Genomic DNA, 22392 nt, shown 5'->3' with positions numbered 1-22392 from the left:
TGCAACGCGCGATAATACTTATCGATACTGAAAGAATTTCGATTAATCGCAAATTTAATGTAACTATAAACCTGATATCGCGCGAATTTCTACCTCAAAGAGAATAACATATTCATTCGGTCTTATACGTGTAAAACTCACCATACACCCTGAGAGTCGCTTCGGCTTTTCCCATACTTGAAGAGGCTGAGCACGTGTATTCACCCAAATCCGTTTTCTTCAAGCGTCTTATCTTCAACACGATCGTCGTCTTCCATTCCTCGTCGGGGTCTCCTCGCTCGTCGATTTCGTACCTGCCTCTACATTGACATATCACTTAGATTTAACGTCCGAGATAGGGTAAATAGATTCCGTTATTCGACATCTCGTTAGAATAATCGGATCGTCGTCGGGATCGATATACGAAATTACAGTGACCGAGGTCGGGCATGATTTAGCAAAAAGCGGTGTGGAACGATTTTGTCTCCTATCGTCAACGAGATTGTCGAACAACGGCTTCGAACTATATACCCGGAAATCGGTAGATCAAATTGTCAATATTGTCTCAGCACATACCCGCTCATAATAACTTGTTCCTTTCGCATCCACAAGTTAATCGTCTTGGGATAAGCCTCGATTAAGCAGATTAGTGACACGTTTGTATCCAGAGGAGAACTGAGCAGCTGATTGGGTGCTTTTGCGCTAGGAGGGACTGAAGAGCAATGGGAAAAATGAGAGATATATATATGGTATTATTCATTATTGTATTCACATGAGAAAGAGAGAGAAAATGTTATTAAATTTTAATTTAATTGCTAATATAAATGTCGTATTTTTTTAACTTTCGATCACAGTTTTTGTCATAGTAATACTATAGTAATACTATTAAAATACGTCTTCTCTATTTGTTTAAAAAATAGACGTTAAATTGAATAAACAGAGTTTTCCGTTTGTCAATTGATTCTAATCTTGATTTTGACATCGTCAAGAGCAAATGCTATAAAACATTGTCAAGTACTCACAATTTACTTTTAGATTAACCCTCTTACTGACTGCCGGAGGCACTTCGTTTCTCGCTATGCAAAGATAAGCTCCCATTTGCCTCCTGTCTACTCTGGTTAATTCTAGCTTTTCGCCTGACAGGTTGTCCACTAGAAATCGTACGTTGTATGAATATCTCGTTGAAACCTACTCCCTCGTTGACCATATAAGCCGACGTGTTAACGCGGCCCGAGTAATTATTCGCGAAATATGTCTTCCGGGATACGCAATGATAAGCAAAATATGAATTTGCAACAAACTTTGTCGCTGGAATTTATTGTCATTGGTGCTGGCAAGCTTGTATTAATACTTTTATCTTAAAATTAAGAGATATACGCAAATTTATCTTTAATCTGAAAAATCATATTTCATTATAAGAATCTTTATAACATCAGCTTATATATTTAAATATTATTTTATAAAAGTATATTTTATATAATTATAAAGACGAGAAGATATAACGAAAATTGAAAATTCATACTTCTATTATGTTTACATTTTCCATTATCCAATGAAAAATTGCATTAGCGTATATGTGCAGTAGACATGCTTTTCGAATAACTGAAAGATAATGAATTATATTATTATCGAACGAACGGCCGACATAAATCACATGTGGAACGTGTCGTTCCATGTTCGCGATAAAATGTGTCAGAAGTTTAATAAGATCGATCGAAAATGCAAGATGCGTGATTTGTGCTGACAGTTGACGAATTCGTGCAACGCTGCAGTAACTTGCATTAAATTAATAATTGTCGAATGTTTGATTGCGTTGTCATATACGGAAATAACGTCTTTTTATTTCAGAATTTAATTATCATCTATCAGATTTTCGTTAACGTTCATTAAACTAAACCATGACAGAAACAAAATTCTATTTCTTGTGGGAAAAAATATACAATTCTTTCCATTATATTATAACAGAATGTACGTCATATTTATGTATGTCAATATTTATGTTATATAATATCACGATCTTCAATTATATGTTATTAATGTTTATATATATAAGATATTTACACAATTTTATGAAGCACAATTTTATAAAGCATGATATACACACGTATTTGAAGAAAACTTTTTTCCTATAAAAATTAAGAAAAAATATATAGATAGTATACATGTAGTATTATAGTAAATGTGTAGAATAATAATTAGAGAGATTTGAAAAAATAATTATAAGATTCTGAAAAAAATCTGTGTGTGATGAATGAGATTGTGTAGATTGAATTTATGAAAAAAGTCTTTCATTGAAACACACATAAATAATATGTCGCGTTATATATCGAGATATACGGGGAAATGTATCGGAAATCGATTGATTGCTAAAATTTGTCTCTCCAGCACGATGTCAATCATTCCAATTGAATGTCAATGGTTATACAAGCACACTCTTTTAATTCCGCACGAGCCATTGGCACTCTGATGTTGCAAATATTTTTTTTAACCGATCGCGATTTATTCGCATTGTACGATCTATCGCGACTATACGAAATTCCTCGAGTGCAGATGTCTTGCAAAATGCAGCGTGACTCGACGTGCTCGCAGGATATTGAAAGTCATCGCGGATAAACTAATCTCTATTCGATGGAACGTGTTCTGTCGTAATTGCTTTCGATCGGAATCACCTACGTGTATGAATTTACGATATTTTCATATCCCTTTAAAACGATCATTCATTTCATCGAGATGCATCTAATTACTGGGATTATTTTAATTGCGAAGAGGTGTAGAAAATATCTGTTTTAAAAATTAAAATACAGATGATTGAGATCTTATATGTAAATATTTTTAAAAGACAAAGAGATACAAGAAAGAAATGCTCTCTTTCTACATTTTAAATAAAATTTGCTATTTATTATTTACTGAGCGTATAAAGTCATAAATCTTTTGTATAAATCAACTGAACAAATCTGCGATAGGATTATATGACGTAAATAGATAGGAAATAACATTCGCGTAGGGAAGGGAGGATTTCCTCGCAAAAAGAGAGACATGTTATTCCAAAACAAAGCGTATTTCATGTGGCACGTCGTTGTCAGAAAGAGACGATGATTACGAGAATCACCGAGAGTGACAACTTTAGGATCCTTGGAATATAAAGACGATATCTTACCTTGTATCAACGGATCGTGAGGTCCCCTCACGAGTATGAAATCACTTTTCTCGCGTCGCCAGAATACACGAGGCGGTGGCCGTCCGGATGCTTTGCACGACAATGTGGCATTCTCGCCCTCGAGAACGGAAACCTCGCCGTCCGAGGTGCCAGAATTCAGGATGTCGGGTGGCACTGAAAAAGAAAAGATAATCTTGTCAAATCAGAGGCAAGATAATGAAATGCTTAAAATCACATTTAACAATTACGCCAAATGTCACACATTTATTCGCTCACATAGAGAAAAAGTTCCTTCATATTTCACATAGAGAAAAAGTTGAAAAGTTCCTTCATATTTTAATTATCTGATTTTTGTGCAATACATTCATATTATATTTTTTATTTGAAAATTATGCACAATAAAATGTACAATAAGCCTTCTTAAACTCAACACAGAAAAAAATGCAAAATATGTTTGTTATAAAAATGCAAAATATATTTGTTATATGCAATTATTACATATTATTTATCAATATAAAATAAAAATATATAAAAAATACATTGTTGAATAAAAGTACTTTAAATTAGAATAAGCAAAAAACATTGATCCATGATAAGGACAAATTATTTTACGAAAAATTAAACTATCTAATCCATATAACATGCAATATATATCATAGTGAATTACGAGGACTATGAAGGATGCGTTGTTAAAAATTTATGATTGTAAAATAAAAATATTTGCATCGATATAATTCTATGTCTGCTGTGAAATTAATTTCCTGTTATTCACGTATTTTTTTGAAGCTTTGCAATTGTAATCCGTCTCGTAAAATACAATATGGAAAATTAATTCTATCATATATATTTTAATTGCGCTTGAAAAAAAAAAACAATTATAAAACTCTTTTGAGCTAATATTTTGTCGTAATTCATTGTGTTACTGCATTGTGTATCGGGTTGGACATCAGAAGCACATGTAAAGCTTGCTAACAAAAGAATAATAAAGCAGTTGTATAACAAACATGTTTTCTGAACTGCATTGTGTGTATATAGAATGTAAAGTATACTAAACGTTACCACGCGGCCTTTGTAAAATGAAATGAATTTTCTCGATATCGCACGCCCGTCCATTTATCACAAATTCAACATGTGTCCGAGGATTATGATGCAATTTTATCTGACACGCGTCTACAATGGCGAAACAATTTATGAATCGGATCGAAATCGCGCGCGTGTATTGTGCGAAACGATATATCTTCATATAAGTCTCTTTGGCATCTGTTGTCGACCATGGATGAAATTTCGCGAACGAAAACTGGCAAGGATACGTGGACTATAAAGAATCGGTATTGCCATATTTTAACTCGATTTAACCGAGACGTTGCCGATGACACTGGCAAACACGATCGTAAAATCATCTTAGGATCATTCCCGTTGCACTCGATGGAAATGAAATATCAGCGGGACATCCTTCTTCCTTCAAGGAGGAAGGACGAAAAGCTCTCCTGATAGAATTCCGTCCAATTCGAAAAGTCGTTCGGTTCGTTTCAATTACAAAGATCCAAGCTGGACACAAGTATGTCGCAGTATAACATACGTTACACACATACGGACAAATCGGCCGATAAAAAAAAAGAGGATGGCATTTTCCCGTGTTACTACACAAAGGAATTTCATTCCATTCGACAGCAAGAGCCCGCTTTTTGGTATCCGACGATGAACGAAGGCACGCACGCACACGATAGAACATATTCCCTGCTCATCCTTCGGCTCGTCCCCGTGCACAAAGTAGATGATATTACTCGGCCGGAGCTACTACCGACCCCGTGGGCGCGATATAAAAGTGAAATTGTGCATTTCATGATACCGCAGTAGAGCGCAACGAGCGCGTTTTCCGCCAAAATTGAAGCTTACAGCAATTCCGATTATGGAATATAATATTATATCTGGGATATTGTTGATATGGAAGCTAAGCAACTTAATATTAAGATGCGCGTGTTATGCCAGCATAATTAACGTTAAAAGGATAATGTAAATTTAATAGAAATAATCTAGTTTGACGTTTGCACATGAGCTACAAAGTACGAACATCCATCAACTGATGCAGTCAGTGAACGCTGATAGACTTTACGCCAGATAGACTTTCGAACTTCGTTATCGTGTTTAATTAAACTATAAATTAAAGCACGGCTGTTAGCATTTCTTATATGACCGATAATGCACCTTGTAAACTAACTCTTGTAGAATCGATATTATGTCTTGTAAGAGAACACATAAAATGAGGTGAACTTTTTATTAATCAAATTAAACCGGTTTAAATACTTTGCATACGTACGTTGAATCATTTAAATTCCATGATTAAACAAGCTAAATCAATTCAGAGATCAAGATTTTAACATTTTTTTTGAAAGCCACAATTAAATTTCTTCCAGTCATAAATTACCAAGACATGGTAGCGTATATAATATATTTTACTCATGCTATTTGCATGACACGTGCAACGAGAAATCTTCGTGTTGTGCGATATGCGCGATGTTGCACACGTGTACAACGACCTATTCAGGCGCGCCGTTGCAGTGGCGAGGCACGCATACTTTCCGGTCCTAAAGCATGGCCCAGACCTAATCGAAACGCAATGCGTGCGTGCGTGACGTCTCTGCCAACAGCCGCAAACCTTGGTCGGCCGGAATGCGGCACGCGTAAACGCGTGCAATTAGGCATACCTAGGACATCCACGCATCCCAGCTGGCTTAACATGGGTTTGGTGTTGAGTTGGCACATGTAGCAACCACGGTCGGCCTCCTTCAGCCCCCGGATATGTAGCTGCCAAGTGGCCTCCTCGTCTTCCCGCGACTGCGTCTGATTCTTCGTCTTGGCGTTTTCCAGAGTAACGAAGAAACGAGGCGACTGAGTGACTCTGCGATCGCCCATTGATAATATCGTCTGATCCTCAGCCCGTAGCCATCCCACCTACGGGCAACATACAAATATCGGAATTTATTTTCATGAAAGCGGAGAGGGACATTTTGGACACCGTGGATATTTTGAATCGGTCGCTATGGGAATTAAATTCGAAGGGATATTATTTCTCCCCAGCGATCGCGGATCTGAATCACTGAATGAATATCAGTTCTATGTAGATTGAAATTTCATGGAAAATTTAGTTGCGGAATTTTCAATCACGCTTGCATAAATTATTCCTCGATAACGACACGCGAATACCACTACTGCGGGAATTGTAAATGCATTTCATTATAATCATATTAATATTTAATGACAGATTTAGCCAATTTTAAGCCGATATTTTTCTTCTAATGATGGGAGATGTTGTATAATAATAAATAATTTATGACAGTTTCCTGCGACTAATTAGAACCATTTATGAGTTTATAAATTTCCTGATGGTGATAATTTGAAATTTATTTTGTTTTCTTTTTAATAATTAAGATTATATTGAAGACTAGATGCATCAATAGAGTATCCACTTAAGAGATGACGCAACTTTTCTTTAAAGATAATTTTTATGAAAGAAATGAAAAGAAAATATGAAAATAAGATGACTTATATAAATTTTTATCTCTGGATTAAATGCGTTTTAAATATTTGGAAATTTTGAACATTAAAATCTCTTGGCTATTTTTCTATTTCATGCTTGATTAATACATTTTATTATTACCTAGCTAATGAAATCAAAATACTAGTCGCGAATGTTATTAAAAAATATTTGAAAGTGTAATTTGAGAGTGCGATATCATTTTATATGAGCATATAAATAGCCTAGATTAATTGTCGTTCATTCGAGTATCTACTCTATATTTTTGCGAAAAATCAGGCTATTAACTTGAGAATAGCTCGATAAAGCTATTAAATCGAGATGTAGCTCATAATGATATTCAGCAACCGCGCACGGAGTTTAACATCAGATATCGTCCTTCACTCGTGTCCCGCTACGGGTTTGACGAGAGCCGGTACGAACGAGATGCTGGCCGAACAATATTATATCGCGCGCTATCATCAAGTTCACGTGCGTACATGTATGTATGTATGTGTACCCGTCGGCAGTAATTGCTTTTAGGCAAGTACGCATATTGTACTCGACTTGCGCCGAGTTAGGTCGGATCGGATCGGTGCTGGAATCAGCGGTGACGAAAGGTTCAATTTAACGTCGTATCTGGGCGCCATCGCCTCACTTAACCGCCGCCACCAAGCCTTCGCCGTGTTATCTCTAACGATGCACTTGGTAATTAATCTCAAGTGACTGTTGTGCAACCCATATAACCACCTTCGGTCATACGCGGGCAGCCAGTTACATGCCGCGCGCTGGGACACCGCTAGTTGGTGGTGTGTCATCCATACACACCTGTGCGACACGCGTGTACTTCGCCGCAAGCTACCCTCGAGCTTAGACGAAGGGTTGATCACTGAAAACAGGGTTAATTGGCCTTGAGGGTATACACTGCGTTCACCTGATATGTGTTGACAAGTTGACCGTAGAAACAAAGTCTAGTCTGTTTTTAGTCGTAAATATCGTTAAAAATCTTGTTTTTTGAAAACTATATTAAATTATTTAAAATATTAGTTGCTTTCACAAAAGCTTGTCATTTAATCGTACACTTTAAATTTTGGAATGCTAAACAATATCAATTAATAAATATATTAATAATATTAATAATAGTATTAGTAATATTCATAATAATTAGTTTGACAAGAAATCTTAGTATTTATTTTTATGCGTAATAATACTTTTAAGTATTTTTACAAAGTAAAAACTTACTTACTTTTAAATAGTTTTACAAAACCTCTAATTTTTCAAAATATAAAAATATACAACTGGAATATTAAGACATATAAAAATTGAGAATAAAATTATAACTTAATTAAATTTATGTTTTGTGATGCGAAACTTGAAAAGAGAAAAATGGAGAAGTGTATTTGATATATTTCTCTTAAAAAAAAATCATTGCGATATAATATCGTATTTCTTTCTATAAGAAAAGTTTTCCTTTGTTTAGAGCACCACTTGTGATCATGGTAATGAGGAAGCGGCAAGCTGTGCACCGCATAGCTTAATCGAATCGATGTAGTATAAGTAGTACAATATAAATCGAGTTTCCGATAAAGGCAGCTATTTGCGCGAAAAACGAGACGCTACGTGCCTGTAGCGACTGCAGCAAATGGGAAAGGGTTGGACAGAAGAAAACTGAGAGATGATGGCAGTCGCCATTTGAATCCTTTCGTTATCGAAGCATAATCGACGACGCTTTAAATACATTGTCACGGAGGAACACAGTTTGTCTTGTCTATGAAAAGAATGATAGAACGTTATCAGTGTCGAGGTTGCGGAGTCATTATCTCTACGAAGAAGATAACGATTCGTACGATGCTATCCCGGAATAATGTCATCCTCCCTCTACGGAGATGGCATGCTTATCGCAGAAAAACCTCCAGAGAACTCAAACGGCGACTTAGTGCGGCATTTTGCATAGTCACGATTCTGAGAACTAGTGGATATCCGGATAATATTGGAAGAATCTGATTGGAAAGGGTAATTAATGAAATATAAATCTGAAACTTCTATTTCACTGCACGTTTTAGATAATATTTCTTTTTTTTCTTTCTTGATTCTACGGAATATGTTTAATAATGTAATTCTCTTCAGCGTGTATTATTAAATGGAATTTTTCTTGCGATTTTTCAATATTCTCCTAAAAATTAAAAATTATATAGTAACATTAATTTTTTATATCTAAATATTAAATATATCTAAGTCGTTAAGTAAAAATGAAAAAGGCATCTGAATAATTTACCGATATCCAAAGTACTTCAAGAAAATGAAGTTACATGAATTTATAAATAGGTACATTTTTTTATTTTAATATTTAATGTTTAAAAACTTAGTTGCCTATAATGTGCAATCGACATTCGAAAGGCGGTTGATTACATTAGATTATATATTATGTTAAGATAGCTTTCACGGTAGATGCTAAAGATGCTTAAAGATAATCCTTGCATCAAAGAGACTTTGCTATTAATTAGATTGTTAGAGATATAAATTACTCCATTTTGCATTTCCGTGTGCTGAGAAAATATCTTTTAATTAATTATGAAGAGAAAACAGGAATATTTAAATATACAATTTATGACTGCCATATTAAAAATGAATATAGAGGCGGGATATAGCTCTTAATGAGGATTTGAGCCGATAATGGACGATCCAAGCAAAAGCCACCTAATAATTATGTATTTATTTAATTTATATAATAACGATGCATTTATATATAATAATTTTGCATTGCATAAATCAATTATGTATCACGATTGTTATTATCACATTGACTAAATCAATTATATATCACAATTAGAAGTATAAGTACCAATTGCGCGAGACATCAAATTTTTTTAGAAGCATGAAATTTTGCTAACAAATATATATACATAACAGTTAACATTTGCTAAATAAATAATATTCAAATCATTAACAAGTAACTAATTGTTGATTGAATTATTCTCAATAGTAATCACACCCAGTGATTGCGCGCGGAGCGTGATGAGATTAACGAGATATTCGGAGGCGATGTGTAATCGGCTTGAAGCCTTTGAGTGGGAAAATCGTCCGATGGAACGTTGCACGCCAATCGTTGTACACGATTCCTTCTTTTCATCATAGTTTCGAGAATTACTTCTCCCGAGTGCGCAGTTTCATTGTGTGTTGCTTAATTTAATAACTGAAATACTATTTCTCTAGTTATTCGTATACATTCTCGTCCGTAGCAGCGTTACTCTCGTCTCCGGTGCGCTTTTATCCGAGAATTTTCCACGCTGGCTCGTTGCAACAAGAAACGTTCATTACAACAGAAAGAGACGTAGAGAAAGACTTTCTCTTTCCCGGGGTTGATAAATTAAAAACGAGCTCTATACTTTTCCCCCGGACGGAACCACTCGACCGCTATTTCCACTGCTAGCTTTTGTAAGAGCATTAGCACCTTGAATCTGAGGCTTACGTTCCTTCGTCCTTGGGATATAAATCCTCCTCCATGAATCGTCCGTGACGGAACCAGTGCCGACGGCTACGAAGTGATGTGACGAGTCTCTGTGTTTTTCTCTTTCTCTTCTTGCATCTTTTCCGGTATCCAAACGAGGTGCAAAGTATTTTCTTTGGGAAAGCACTTCGGACAGGCTCGATGGCTGACACACATTATCCGCACAGTTACGAAATTCCCCGATGGGTACGTCCGCGTCGGCGGCGGTCGTCGGTACCTTTCCAGTGTAATATTTCGAGAGACCCCGTCCCACGAATCTACGTTAGCGCTAAGAGATTGCTCCCCATACCGCTTTACCCGCGTCCGCCACCCATCCTTGCCCTCTATCCTACCCTACCCGAGCCCGTCTCCCCTTTTCCTCTTCCTCTCTCCATTGTAATCATGGAAACAATCATTCTTCTCTCTCCCAGTTCCTCTTCAGTCCGACTGCGTTCTTCCCCTCTCTCTCTCTCTCTCTCTCTCTCTATTTCTCCATCTCTCTCGCCATCTCACGGACAACCCTCCACATCGCACAGAATCTTCTCTATTCTGCCACTTCCGCCTCTGTTACTTCACTGTCTGTGTGACCTTTCGTCTCTGTCGTTCTACCTTCGCATTCATGGCGGATTTCAGCGTAATGCCTCGTTCTATCGTTGCACCGATAGGAAGCGCAACGTGTTTGCGGTGCGAAGTGCTTTGGTACGATGGCAAAGGCAACGAGCGGTCGGTGATGGTGTTAGTGAGGATGATGGTGACGGTGATGGTGGTGGCAGCGGCAGTGGCAGCAGCGGCGACTACGATCTACCTTTTCGCTCGCCTCCGCAGCAATCACCGATTTGTCTGAATAAGCCCCGGGCAAGTATATGCTCATGCTTACCCTGGGGAAACACCACTCCGGCCAACTCGCATCCCTCTTCTCTTTCGCATTTTCTCTATTCGCATCTCTCTCTCGCTGCGCCAAGCAATCTGCTGCCTGCCGAGCATACCTCTGCCTCGTTTTCGGCATCCCCGAAAATGTTTCTTCCGTCGATGCTTGATGGGAACGGCCTGGATACGGTGGTAGGCCGTGATGGAGAGGAATGAGATGGGGATGGAGATGGAGCGAAAAAGAGCCGCTGAAGTTTCTCCTCGTGTATTGTTGACGGTGAAATTAGTATTACGGAGGAAGTGCAAGAAGACGAGCGACGAAGCACAGGGGTTCTTATCCGTCTTATGTCGTAAAAGGGGATAGTATATAAGTCTTTCCTTGCAAAAAATATCTCACGCGATTTATTGGCATGCTTTCATTATAATTACACAAATCTATTAATTTTAAGAAAACAAATTAAATATTGCATATGATTCTTAGAGAGGTTTGCATAAACCGTAAAAAATTGCATATAATAAGCCGTAAATAAAAGAATTTTTCCAATATATATAGTATTATATCTCTTTAAAAACAATATCTTTCTCTATAATTGTATATATAGTTGCGTATTATAAAGTATTTCGTGATTGCGTCTCGCGATGACACAAGAAAAAAGTGTTTCTGTCTCAACCGTGTTACATAACGCGTGTTAAGTTCAGTGAACAATAAGGAAGTGAACATTCTCTTGAGTGGGCAGTGAGATATGACTTAGTAAACTTACAACTTCGCTCAACTATAAAGGACGATATCTCGTGAAAGAGAGAAAGAGAGAGAAGAAAAGAGTTGACAGTGATAAATGAATTGCCATAAGCAACTAAATTCATCTCGTCGCGCTTCTCGCTACTCATATTATTATATTTATATTCATTTACGATCGCTTCTTTCATTTCGCGTACATTGTTTAAAGTATAATTGGATTATCTAAGGATATCGAGGAAGCGTGGATTTATGTTTATCGGATATTTGCTATTATGTTTCATCGGTCCAAGTATACGAGCCTATCCTATTTCACCGTTAGTCTCCAATAATGGATGATCTTACGTGAATTGATCTAAATTGCTTTGAACTTGCCAATATTCGCAATTATGCGAATAAGTAGTCAAATTAAGCAACCTTGTTAATCCGTTCGCTACTTATATGACGAATCCAATTTCTTATTCTCAATATAAGAATGCTCTAGTTAATATCTGACGTATTAAAAAAAATTATGAAAATTTTAACTACACTCGACGCAAAATTAAAGCAAAAAGTATAGCAAGAACGACGCGAAAGGATTCTATACTTCACATTTAGTGCTTCCTTCGCGCTAGAATGCGAGAAAAACGCTTTGATTTCTTTCAAGCGCGCGTTTCGACTTTTGCGATGGTGCAAATGAGAACGTTTAAGGGATCATAGTCGTCACGTACATCTCACAGAAGATATCTCCATCCATTTTTTTCTTGATCCGTCTCTCGCAACGGAGGAGAAAGAGATAGAGACACCAATCTGCCGCGTTGCATCTCAGCGATTTGCCTCGTTTTACTCTCTTGAAAAGGTGCCGCGGATACTAAAAGCTTCAAGCTTGCCGGTGTCTTTTTTTCGTTTAGGAAGGCTTTAGAAAGATCGGTCGAGACGAGCACAAGAATAGTAAGAAAACACTGAGGAACTCCACGAAGATAAAGCGCCGAGAGAAAGAGCCACTGTTACAGTGGATCGGTATGTGCAACTGTATGTGTGCGTGTCCGCGCGCGCGCGGGCCGCGCGTGTGTGTGTGTGTGTGTGAATTTTTATCTACTTGTCGCGAAAGGCGTTTTATAATCTCTTGAAAATTGCACACTTTTAAAATCGTACTTTTGTGTCAGTGACGGTAACTGCTTCCGTTTCCTTTCATTCATTATGATCGCTTTTCACTTCGGTTCCCTTGTTAGTTGATTATTCGACGAATAAAATTTTTATTGTGAGATATTAATTTATTCGATTTAACTGCTCTGAAAACGTTGAATGTATAAATCGTTTCGATTATGCAAAGTTATAGGCTGTAATCCTGCAAGTTATGGTTGCAACTGTTGTATAATACTTTAATCGTATAATCTTATGGATTATATACATGTAGGTTGCATATATATAATCCTCGTTATAACTTGTAACTTTTTTATTTCTAATTTTTTTCTTCTTCTTTCTTCTTTCATATCAGTTAAAATAAATTTGACATAGACATAGTATATAATTATCATTAATACATTTGCCATTTTTGAACCTTCATTAAATTTTGATTAGGATGTATATTTTATAAAAAATCTTTCTGTATAATATCTATAGAAACTTAGTATTGATATTTGCAATTAAAATGTTAATGAAAATGTCAGTGAAAAGGAAGAATATCGAGTCGAAAATTAAATATTCTGTCTGATCAGTTTCAGGCTTTACTACTGAATCGTACCATTTCAGATAAAATGTACAGTTAAATGAACTAGTTGTACAAACCTTGCTAAACTAAATTTCCTTAACAACATATAAACTTTAGAAGTTTATTAAATGATGTATACGCAATTCTGTGTATAATTGCATAATTAAAACAAATCTAAAGTAATTTCAAAGGGAATAAAAACTATATTTGAAATTAATATTTATCAAAAGAAATGCGTATTTATCTTAAATGATATCGATAGAAAATATGTGTCTCTTGTAATAAACTGTTATTCCTGTGAATATAAATAAAATTCCTCGATAAAAATCGAGAAATTAAAATTTGAGAAAGAATTTTACGATCCTTAATCAATGCGAGCAATATTCATAGAAAATCGCGCAGTTTCTTTTTCTCAATATGTTTGATATGTTTGATAACTTTATACGACAATATGTTTGATAACTTCATTCTACATTGATAACTTTATTCTACATGAGAGAAATGCATGTATATATACATATTTGATTCCGTTTTTGACACTATAGTGTTAAATATGCGTAAAAATAAAGTACTGAAGTCTTAATTAGTGACGTGTTAGCGGCAAAGTACTTATGCATCAGTATGAGTTACATACCTGGAACTTTAGTTTACAATGGACGTTAAGTTCTCAGTTGCTGGTACACATGCTTCTTGCGATGAATATAAATGGGCTCGCGATAAATAACCATTTCACCCATTTTTCGCATTTTCGGAGACAGCAATTTTTTCCTGCAGTTTACAACGATATGATTTAAATTTATATTTTGAACTATTAATTTTTTTGAGTCTTCTCTGCATATGTCTGCATGTCCAATATTTTTTTTATTAATAAATATATAGTACAATATAATATTACATATATGCAATTTTTGTTTTTTCCTCTGCATTGACGTATGTACACTTTTCTACTTTTAATGGATACAATCTCAAATGATGCAAAATTGTAATAAAAAGGTTGAAAATCCTTTTATGATGTTTTACATTGAATTTTACATTAATAACAAACATCAAACTTACAAGTACGCTAAAAGATATTCCATTATTGCAACGTTTCTTTATAACTACGGAAAATGCATGCATAAAGCTCTTTTATTACTGTCTATCCGTGGTGTACAAATATGCGAGTCTGTTTGCCGACGGGCCATAGTTCTGGGGATGTGGTGGAGTACATAAAAATAGCGCATGTACACGTATAAAAAAGTATTAACTGCGCGTGTACACCGAACGGCAAACAACCATTGCCCAGAGTGTTTTTGGACCAACCATGAAGTGTATTCGATTTTGTTGTGTCTGTATAAAATTACACTGATAAAAAAAAAAATAATAAAAATATATAACGGAAATAATTCGCGCATGAAAGCTCGCGATTCATATCGCAAAAGCATATTGCTGTTTTATCCGTACATATTTTATACCTAGAATAAATTACTGGATCGTAAACTATAAGATGCCGTAGAATAAATTAAATAAGATAATTATACTGGCTGGAAACATTAACGCCACGGTAGTATTGCAAGAGTCAGAGTATTAGAGTATTATACCGCCCAAACATTTAATTAAGCTACTTAGATGCGATTCGGCTGTCTGCAGATGCAAAATGTTATTTAACAAGAAAAATCTGTAAAATATATAATATAAAAAACGGCTTGTTAATTTTTTGTTGGAAATCGCGAAGTGGAATATAACCAATATGAATGTTTTTTTTTGTAAAATTTGAAATTTGAATTTTTACATTTATATAACTATTAGTTTTTTTTACTTTTTTCTTTTATTTCTGTTATTTCTGTTATTTATTTTTTCCTGCATTAAGCGCAACAATATAAGAGAGAAAAATTGTCCTATATTTATTCTATTCAGTTGAAAACTGGTTATATTTATTTTACTTTTCTATGGTCTTATATTTGAATAGACATTAATTATTTTTTGAAAAAGAGAAAGTGACATAATTTTATTAATTAATTTTTATATATTTTATATATTTTTCTATCATTATACATATTATGTTATTTTCGTATAAATTTCATAATAAATTTAGCGTTCTTGCTATATTTTTTATATTTTATATAAACGAATAGTAAATATTATATTAGATTTACTTACTTTTTATCAAATTAATATTACATTTATCACATATATATAACGAATTTTTCAATAAGATTTTATTAATTATATTTTTATATTTCATATCATTTAATTTTATATCATTTTCTACAAGATTAAAATGCTGCTTTCGTTCCTAATTATCGTGCATTTATTTTTGTATGTATATTTTTGAATAAATTTTACTTTCGTATTATTTGATCCACTATTTTGCCGTTATTACATGTTTTATTTTTTGTTCAATATCCAACTGTAACGCTTTCTATAAAAACCGAGTAATTTTCTGCTCTCTTTTTGCGGCATTGCTATAATCGACGATCAATTGAGAAAGATGCATTCATTCGGGGTTATAGATTAGTAAGGTTAATTCGGCAGCATACAAATTTTCCGTTATCAAATTTTATTTTACAACTGGTCACATATGTGGTGTTAAAAGCGCCATAGTTAAAATAACACAAAATAATGGCGATGCGCTGACGCGCGCGCGAGCTTTAACGCGTTTAATCGCACGTCAAAGCTTTATCCTGGGAAAAAATCACCGACACAACGTTCATGGGAATTATTCGACGAATCATCTACCGCACAATTCGCTCGTGTGCGCGCGTATGGCATGACTTTAAGCTCTAATTAATCGATTTATGCGCGATATATATTATAAGCGCGCTCAATGCTGCGTTCGATAGCGAAAAGCTTGAGAACGAAATGGTAATTTCGATATTCTGCGAAAAATAAACATTTGTATGTGCCACTAGCAGGCGTTTACGCGTGGCTTATTGAATATACGCTATACATTTGCATTGTAAATTGCCGTACCGAACATATATTGCATGAATCGCATTGGGTGCCTTGTTATTCTTCGCTCTCTTTATTTTTCGAATATTACTAGGGAGACTTCAACGTGAAATGCATAAAATTGTTTCCATGCTCGGTATTAAGCACTTATCTTACTAAACCGAGGCAACTTAATCTTCAGATACGAGCAAGAAAAAATTATCCTGAGATAAGTCGGGCATTATTGAATTTCTCGTATGTGCTTAAATAATGTATGTAAAATAAAGTTTCTATTTTCATATTTAATGCATACGAAATGAAATTGGAGTGAAACTTTCTTGGTGGAACGAAAGAACGAGAACTCTCTTTTGATCAGTATTTGCCCGCGTGATTCTAATAAGAATCGGCATGTACATTTAATGGTTTCCTCTTAGTTTAACGACCTCGAGGTGCATTACCTCGACTTATTTCGAGCGGAAAACTCGCGCCCGATTCACACCCGCGGAAAAATACAGGAAACGGCGGACGGAGAGCGCGCAAAAAGGCACCGGTACGCTGACATCTGCCAGAGCCAGTCCGGAGCGACCCATTTATTTCCACGGGATTACCCGAATTTCAGATTCCCTTATCGCTCTGGCAACGCGCGCGCTTATGCGTTCTCCGAGCCGACTCTAATTAGCGCCCGATGCTCGCTCTCCCGCGAGAGCGGCGGCATCGCGCCGCCCGCTGCCGTTTCTTGCCGTTGAAAATTCACCGGCTGCTTACCTTGTAATTTCCCACTTTCCTGATGGTACAAGAGAGAGCAACCTCTTTGCCGATGGCGGCGGTCACATTGCCGATCGGCTCGGAAAAGCTCGGCACATCTGCGAACCGAAAGAAGCCTTGCATTAATGCTTTTAATTAAATTCAAGCATCCTGAGATTCTTTATTCGCATAACGTGACTCCTTTGTGATACCTTATAAAAATTCCATCGGAACTTTTTTAAACAAAATTCTAAAAGGGAGGATTAATGCTGCTCTCTCATTTGCGTTTCGAAATAGAATGTCCGGATAAAAGTTGAGCTGTGTTGTACAGAACTTGTTGAAACTCTTACGAAACGCAATTTTAATGACATTCTTTGTGGCAGGTGCAGAGCAATTTTTTAGCTAAATATTTGAGGCAGATTATCGTATTTGGCACTTTTTTAATATTCATTATTATTGGATATCTTGGTAATGAAATGTCAATTATATTAAAATTTTGTACCTTCAAATATATGGACTGACAATGTATGAGTATAAAAGTTATATGTGGAATTATCAAATTATATGATGTTGTTATTCGTTCGCTGAATATTTTATTGAAAATATTTGTAGAGAAATATGCTACAAAATAGAAATATGCACAACAAAAATATAATGCAATAAATAAATATATAATATCGCGATATGAAAACATCAAGATTGAAAACATCAGGATAACTTTAAATAATTCTGCAAGAAAAAACATTGTTGTTTATAAAATATTCCGATTGCAAATATCGTAAATTATAATTATCGCTAATGATTGTTACATTCTGTATACGTTATACAATAACATTTCTGCGCGGCATATTTAAATAATAATAAATAAATATTTTGCGATATATTCATATTTTGATAATATGTAGAGAAACGATATGTCACGTCGAGATTATGAAACTAATATTGCTAGTTCAATTTATATTATTCCGTGTAATGTAAAATAATATTTTAAAAATATTTAGCCTCGTATAAATATATTATTATATGAAACTTAACGCGTGCATTGCTTTGACATATATTTAATGCCACTCGAAGCAAATGCAAGCACTTCGATGTTCATGATTCGTTATTCTCGTTAAAGTACACGTGACGGCGCAATAGCGACGATTAACGGCTTGTTGACGCGTATAATACCATATTTCGAACGGTGAAATATAGTTTTAATTTCCTGTCAAGCCTCAAATTGCAGCTCGTTGACATAGATGACGATGCGCCGAGTTGCTCCATGCATAAGAATCGTGGTACGGGTTACAAAATCGATATAAATATAATAATGAATATTCATAAAAAAAACGCCAACTGTGAAAGACGTTGATGAATTCTTCATGACAATAGCGTTAATCTAAAATATATTGTGAATACCTCGTTCGTGGTTTTCGTGAACATACATGTAGTTTACAATAAGCTCACGCGCGCTCGCATATGTGCATCTAATGCAAATGCCTCATACAAAGCGGTGCGAACATACCATAGCTTACAATGTGCTTCGTACATTGCCACGTAATCTAAGCATGAAGATAACGAAAGGAATTACACATTTATCAACTAGTAGAACCCAGCGAAAATTTGCATGATATATTACAAAAGTGTCACTTAATTTCCGATTACGCCATTAAGATCTGAGAACTTTAACTGTCACATCTGGTGAGTAAAATCATAGAACTGTTAGTGAACTCGCTCCTTCCACTTGCGAATGTGTAAAATTTCGCGTAAATGTCATTTGGTGCGGAATCTCATTGTTTAATGTAGAAAAGACTTATGTGATTTTTCAACAAGTATTTTCACGTAAAAAGTTTTGCTCTTATCATCTTTCTATCTCTAGAGGAAAATTACGTAATTGATCTCCCAGTTCTCCAATTTTCCTGTAATAAAAGAATCTAGAGATTCATCCCTCTTGATTCATCCTTCCCGCTCTCGAGAACAATGCACTGGCTTTATTTTACGAAAGCACCGGCGATTCTTTCCAGCCGGCAGGAACCGTAAAATCGAGCCGGCGAATATGATGCGAAGGAAAAAAGTGCAAGTCGAAGTTGCAAGTATTACGCTACACATTTTTATAAACGAAAAATCGTTCTTGTCGGTAACATGGTGAAGACGGGAGATCCGAGAAAAAACGAAAAGTTTAAACAAACAATGGCTACATCGCGCACAGACACGTGGTGCGATATTGAAACACGCGCGAAGTCAAAGTTTGCAAATACTGTCTCATCGCCGAGTCATGCTTTTGGACGATGCATCGGGCGCATAGCATCCGGGAGCATTCCCGATGTCTCGCGGCTGCATCGAACAGAAGCCGTGACTACAATCTGTCGATCGACTAAACCGAAGAGGCGATATTGCCAGATATTTCGAGATATATCAAAATTGTATTTGAATCCTTGCGGCTGTTTCATAGGTAACAAAGCGACGAGACGAAAGCCCAAGAGTTAGATGTGTCAGAGAGTCACGGGGACGATCTCTGCAAGCATAGAATATCGGCGCGATATTATGATAAGATATTCACTGACAGAAACAGGAGCAGAAAGGAATTTTTAGCTTCTACCACCATCCCCGCGATCGTATCTAGAATGTAATATAAGGAGACGTGGGGGAAAATAGCGATGTTACCCGTCTCGAGTGGCCTCGTCTACGGGGGTGGAACAAGGAGATGAAGGGAGGAAAGAAGAAAGAGAGAGAAAGAGAAGGAAAGAAAAGTTACCAGCAAGAAGCAAAAACGAAAGATCGAAAGAGAGAGAGAGAGGAGAAAAGAGCTGCAGCGATCCCCCTCTCGAGAAGGATAATGCCACGAACGGTGGCTGTGTATGTGTGTGAATTCGCGCATGCACACTCGTACTGGTCTTATTTTATGGCGAAATTATTCTGAGAGAAAAATAATTCAATCTCGCGGCACATAGGTTACGATAGCCGGCATCCATGCTCCTGTATTCGAATATATTGGTCGCACTTGCGGATTCGAAATATCGATCGAAGAACGAACTCGGCTTTTACTTTCGGTTCTCGATATCGGCGCATATCGATAATTATATGAAAAATAAAAAGACGGACATGACTCGTCAGAAAAATTGATTGCATCGCTTGTTTTGCTGTATCTTATGTTTATGAGACGAGAACAATGATAGGAATGTGCGATAAATTGTATATATTTATGCGGCACGCTCGACCTCGATTTTTAGGTATTTTTTTTAACATTATTATAAAAGAAATTATTTATGCACGTTTGAAGCAAAATTTAAAAGACGCTTTGAATGATGGCGCAATGCGAATTTCTAGCTCGAGTCAATTGGTTCAGATGCTCGATTTTACGTATTATAGCATAAGATGATTGTAAAAATGTAGTAAATATTACATCTTTTAGAAAAATCTTCATTTTAAATATGCGTAATTTATAATACAGTATTTTTAAATACATGTAAAGAAAATAATATAATAAATAAATATTTCCAAAAAATTATTTGAAATGTCACAAAATTATTTCGGATTTTTAAGCAAAAGAGAACATGTGCATGTACAGTGTTTTATACAGAAATCCTATATAGCAATCGAATATAGTTAAAAAATCAGATTTTGTAGTTGTAGTACGAAGAATTCAAAATCGTTATTACTCGTAGTTTAAAAAGCGTTGGTTAAAAAAAATTTTTTAAATGTATATTAAATTGACAAAAATATCGAAACTTGCAAAACAGGTAAAGTAAAATGATGTCGGAAAGCTTTCTCTCGAAATATTTACAAATTTAAAATATTATTTTTCTTTTATATTTAACTTTTAGCGCGTGGTATTTTACATGGAAATATTTTGGAAAATATGAATCTCTCTGAATATGTATGTTAAATGAAAATTACTGATATAGAATTAAATCAGATAAAGCAATTAATGAACATGTTAAATTAAAATTATTTCCTATTCACAATACAATGCTTATACCGAACATAATTTTAATCTAACAATAAGTTTTAACATGTTTTTATTTTTATAAAGTTAATGTATTTTATATTGATTTTATACAACATACATATATATATATATATATTTTTTTTTGTTTTTACATTTTGGTATTTACATTCATTACGATCGAGATCGTTTGTAAGCTATCGGCAAGTGCGGTAGAGAAATAAAAATAGTAGCGGTCAGTAGTAAAAGTGAGGCACGAATCAGACGCGGCATCGTTATTCCCTTCCGCATCGTAAAATACGTAACTACGTTAGCGGCTTTAAGCAATCGAGATTCGAATACGATAAAACGGTTGTACTGTTTCTATAGCAGCTTCTCTGCGGGAAGTCTCGGCGAGAAACTTGATATCAAAATAAATGGGCGTACCGTATCGCGCGACGCTGTAAAGAATCTGAGAGAATTCGGGCGTGTACGACGTTAAACCAAACAATATTGTACTCGTGATACATGTGAACACATTAGGTATCCCAATCGAGCTATAAATCCGTCACATCCCAGAGCATTTTTTTTTTCTAAACGCATAGTATATAAATAACTGTGAAAGTAATAAATCTCTCGCACAATTTTTGCAAAATCATTTAGTTTTTCGACAGGATTGTCATTTTTTTGAATGATGGAAATAGAGTTGATTGGAAAAATGATAACGGTTTGGAAGAAATTTAAAAGTGAAGAGGTCAATGCAATTGATGAAACTTCATGAATATAATTTTAAACGTTATCAAAGTGGAAGAAGTTATCTAGCAAACGATAATTGTACCTTTCTGTCCTTTAGAATTATACATTTTCATTTGATAAATATTCTTCCTCATTGTTCATAAGTTTTGAAAGTGAACTTATCGATGTAATGAATTAAGAACATCAGCCAAAAGCATACTGAGAGTCAATAGTGTTTCATCATCCGTGAATTACACGATATTTCGATAGGTGAACGGTTAATCGAATCGGCTAACTGTGTAACGGTGGTTAAAAATAACTGAAGAAGAAGGGCCAATATCTGCTATACACTATGTACGCGCGCGAACAATAACTTTACCGAGTTATCGCAGTTTTCACATCGATTGTAAATACCAGATAGCTCCTATATGCGCGGAATTTTCGAATCGAAATAAAATAGAGGGACTGAACGAGATTGAGTCGCGATCAAAGCCGATTGCCAATATTTGAAAATAAGAGAGAGATCGAAATTCACGTGTGACGTTCGCGATGTCTATACAACAATAACACACATTCTAGCTCAGTTTCTGCGCGCGCTGCGAACATAAATCTTGAAGAGCGCCTTACACACGGAATTTTTGAGTTTGAGAGAGACGCCGGAAAATA

The 22392-nt window shown here is 35.5% G+C and overlaps 1 protein-coding gene across 1 annotated transcript in view; it reads right to left on the bottom strand.

The window, feature by feature from the left end:
- The window catches only part of LOC105259385 (lachesin-like), a 44028-nt gene that overhangs the window by 1169 nt on the left and 20467 nt on the right, over positions 1 to 22392 (bottom strand). Inside the window, exons 3-8 of the mRNA XM_011271284.3 lie at positions 17106 to 17203; positions 5842 to 6088; positions 3137 to 3310; positions 1002 to 1130; positions 556 to 691; positions 142 to 299 (exon numbers count right to left, since the gene is read on the bottom strand). Coding sequence (XP_011269586.1) covers positions 142 to 299; positions 556 to 691; positions 1002 to 1130; positions 3137 to 3310; positions 5842 to 6088; positions 17106 to 17203 — 942 coding nt within the window. The remainder of the gene's footprint in view (positions 1 to 141; positions 300 to 555; positions 692 to 1001; positions 1131 to 3136; positions 3311 to 5841; positions 6089 to 17105; positions 17204 to 22392) is intronic.

Source organism: Camponotus floridanus, unplaced genomic scaffold, assembly GCF_003227725.1.
Source record: "Camponotus floridanus strain SB8 unplaced genomic scaffold, Cflo_v7.5 scaffold105, whole genome shotgun sequence".
NCBI lineage: Eukaryota > Metazoa > Arthropoda > Insecta > Hymenoptera > Formicidae > Camponotus > Camponotus floridanus.
The sequence above is the reverse complement of the archived record's forward strand: the minus strand, read 5'-3'. Positions and strand labels throughout refer to the sequence as shown.